This window comes from Aplysia californica, unplaced genomic scaffold (assembly GCF_000002075.1).
Source record: "Aplysia californica isolate F4 #8 unplaced genomic scaffold, AplCal3.0 scaffold00382, whole genome shotgun sequence".
Classification (NCBI taxonomy): Eukaryota; Metazoa; Mollusca; class Gastropoda; order Aplysiida; family Aplysiidae; genus Aplysia; species Aplysia californica.
The window spans coordinates 376,694-380,438 of record NW_004797652.1 but is presented as its reverse complement, the minus strand read 5'-3'; the positions used below and the strand labels follow the sequence as shown (position 1 = coordinate 380,438).

At 38.8% G+C, this 3,745-nt stretch overlaps 1 protein-coding gene across 1 annotated transcript in view; it reads right to left on the bottom strand.

Annotated features, from left to right (window-relative positions):
- Window positions 1-3,745, bottom strand: part of LOC101853570 (fibulin-1) — a gene marked incomplete in the record, with an annotated part of 35,525 nt that overhangs the window by 13,319 nt on the left and 18,461 nt on the right. Inside the window, 2 exon segments of the mRNA XM_013085521.2 lie at window positions 805-917; window positions 1,821-1,896. Coding sequence (XP_012940975.1) covers window positions 805-917; window positions 1,821-1,896 — 189 coding nt within the window.

Below are 3,745 nucleotides of genomic sequence, written 5' to 3'. Positions count from 1 at the left end.
ACACACACACACACACACACACACACATATGCACACATACACACAGACACACACAAACACACATACACACATACACACACATACACACACACACACACACACACACACAATAAGGTCTTATGAGTGCCGAAGATTAGAGGTATTACAAGCACAAAAAAGGAGGAGAGCTAAGGACGATAGATGTTTGATAGGAAAGGAGCAAACCGCACCAGAGCACCCACCAACCACCCCCACTCCAGGTTTGACTGGTTTGCGTTGATGTTTTGTTTTGATTTCCCTCTTTCTTCTATTGATATTTCTTCGTTATATCTATTTTTGCTATTTTTTAAGGACTAGTGGGGAGGGGGGTGCTATTATTTTAATATGACAGTAACCCAATAAATAGTAAAATTCTAAAGAACATGTCCTTAGTTACATTTCCTTTGTTTGTTTGTTGACGTTGTTTTTGTAACGAATGCTGGGGTATCAGAATAACTGATTTACACATTATTTGTAGAAGCCTCCATAAAACGTAAGAATAGTTTGCCTTTTTAGGGGCCACACTGTTTCTGGTGGCATCTCACGCATAAAGAAATGGGGAAAAAACTCCAGTGGAAAAACTCTTTGAGACGAATATCAGAAAACATTTTAGAACCCCAAATCGGTAGTCAACATTTTTATTTTAATTTCGACTGCTTAGTCTAAGACTCCGCCATACGCCATTTGAAAAGTGACGAGCATCGGAGTCTGACTCTGAAAAATCGATTTTTTATTTTTGCTTCGGAATGAGTAGGTCTAAGCCCAAGAAGAAATGTAAGAACTCACCTACGCAGTTACCCGCGCGGTTGGGTTTGAGTCCCACCGGACACTGCACCAGGACGCACTCCTCCAGGACACGATCAAAGCGGTAACCTTCCTCACAGGGTTTGGGCACACAACTGCCTCCACCATCATGCGTTGGAACAGGGACGATGATTTCATGGGGCAAATAAAAATAGAATACCGTAAACAAAATATTCAGGTAAAACCATGGTAAACTGTTAAACTGTCGCTCTTTGGTGAAAGGACAAATAAGGCAGTCACATCACTATAATAAAACAGTTAAAACTGCACTAATGTCTACCTGTTTAAGACGACCTCTCCCTACTACCCTTCCCTCTTTTTTTTTTACATTACATGTACCGTCCAAGACGTCCACTTAAGACAAACACTTTTCTCCTCAACAGCGGGTGGCTGTTTTGGAAAATTTCGACTGAATATCACTGACTACTACAACAAACATTACTTAATTGTTTTTGTGCAGTGAAATAGTATCTCTTTGTTTCGCCTAAAAACTGTTGTATAACAAAATATCTCAGGAGGCGTCGGTAGCGAGTGGGGTTCGAGCCTGAGCTCGGCCCGATGTTATGTCCTTGGAAACGGCTCTTTACACGAATATCCCATTTGGCTCGGTTTTTTTCGGAGACAGACGTTGGGCGCCTCTTAAATAACCTGATGGTGTTGATAAGGGCGATAAATCTTTACCATTTTACCATTTCAAATATCTCCAGGTGGCGTCAGTGGCCCAGTGGTTAGGCTACCAGACACGTAATCGTGAAATTGCTGGTTCGGGATTTCGAGACTCAGCTCGGTCCGACGTTGTGTCCTTGGGAAAAGTACTTTACACGAATTTCCTGTTTGGCGGCTCTTTCGGAGATAGAAATTAAACTCGGAGGTGTCGCCCCGTACATAACCTAATAGTATTGTTAGGGGCGTTAAACCGTTACCATTTTTCCAATTCAAATACAAAACAGTGTATCTCCATGAAGAGGACAAAAGTTGACAGCACGGCAGACACTCACCGGAATGAACCCTGGATGTTCTGACATTTGTAACCTCCACCACAGTTGTGTGTGCCCAGTTCACACTCGTTGTTATCTGCGTCAAAAGTCAAGAAAAGTTCAGGTGGGTGTAAAAGAGGGAGGGGGGGATATTGGGGAAAGGGGCATACTGAAATATTGCATAAATCGTAATACACGAATAACTAAAATAGGGCAGACGGGTAAAAAGTATACTACATGTCTTCTAGATAGATCTATACCGGCTTTTGTGTCTCAATCAACGATACAAGTTTCAAATCACAGTCACCGTCATAAAGTATCACATCTGCTGCTGACGTCGGCGAAGCGCTTTTCCCTTTCGTCAACCCGCAGCCACATCCCAAATCGTCAGCCACATCCCAACTTTTATACTAGATCTATATTAAATCTAGACTAGGTCACATCCATGAGGCCTAGATACTAGATAATATGTAAATTTAGATATCTAGATCTAGATAGATCTAGAAAAATTTACTAAGTTTTTTGTCTGAGAATGAACAAATTCCTCTTGTGTGCTTTGATATGTAAAGTCTAATAGGGATGAGTATTAGATCTAGATCTAGGTGCCACTAAATCTAGATCTAGATCTAGATCTAGTATAGAGCCACAAGGACAATCTTGAACCTGTGTTCGTTTTATTCCTTACTTAGATGATTAGATGACTAAACATGATCTCTTATTGACAATATAAAAGTCAATTTAAGCTTTATTTCGTCAGAAAAATGTGTTAGGTTTGCTAACTTCTTAGACTTTGTGTTAAACAACATTTTTAACAAAAAAGCTTTACAAGCCTAGGCTTGGCCTTTGTGATCTTGAAGGTTTAAATCTAGATCTAGAAGTAGCGAAGTAGAAGACTCTTGTTACTAGATTACAACTAGAATCTTGATCTAGACCTAGATTCGAGATTTTAGTAAAGGCAGAGTCCAAGAAAAAACATCAACAAATACACGTGGTGATGAGTAAAGAGAGACCAAAACAATCTCTCTTCGATCTCTCTAATACATGTTCCGGTAAATACCTATAACTAGATTGAATTTTGACCCATGTCAAAGGTTGGGATGTGGCTGACGATACGGGATGTGGCTGCAAGTTGATGAAAGGGAAAAGCGCGTCGGCGAACATGGTTTTCCAGTTTTTTGTCATGCTCAATCAATGGTCAATCATTTCTCATTTTAGACTACGATTCAAGTTTACAGTTTACAATTTAAGTGTTATATAGTTGTACACCGATTTAACAGTATCAGAGAGTCAGGGCAAGTTGGACATTTATAAACGTAAAACATCTATATTATAAGGTCTCTAGTCTCTCTACCCCATCAGAAGTTGTTCAGAATGGGGCTGCAAATAAATATTCGATAAAAATTTGAAGGCAATAACTTGCCCTCTTGCACGCATTGGAAGATGTGCCTCTGATCGTATAAGTGAAAACTATACTTTAACCATGGTCTCATTATTTAAAATATAATTTGTGCAGTATCCCAACATTGTCTTAAAACATATATTATATTTTCTGTAACATGTACTCATATTTAGACATACAGTTAGTAACTTGATTATAGGTTGATATATAATTGATGTTGAAATACTTTTTAAACTCAGAGCAAGATTCAAATTGTATTTTTATTATCTTTGGGAGTGGCGTCCCTTATCTTCGAGGCTGCTTATGTTGATAGCTGTTCTTTGAAATTTCTTTTTAAAAATTTAGTTACGTCCGTTTGTAATTCCGTTCCTGTCTTTTCCATTCTGTACTCACTGAACTTTTTTTTTTCAAAAAAGGATTGATGTTCTTAAATGTTTCTTAAATTGTGCTATAGACCTGTCAATTTTTTTAACTATCATCATTTACCACTCTTCAGCAAAGAGACGAGCGCATTATTGGGTTTTATTTTAATAGGCTATGGGGGGGG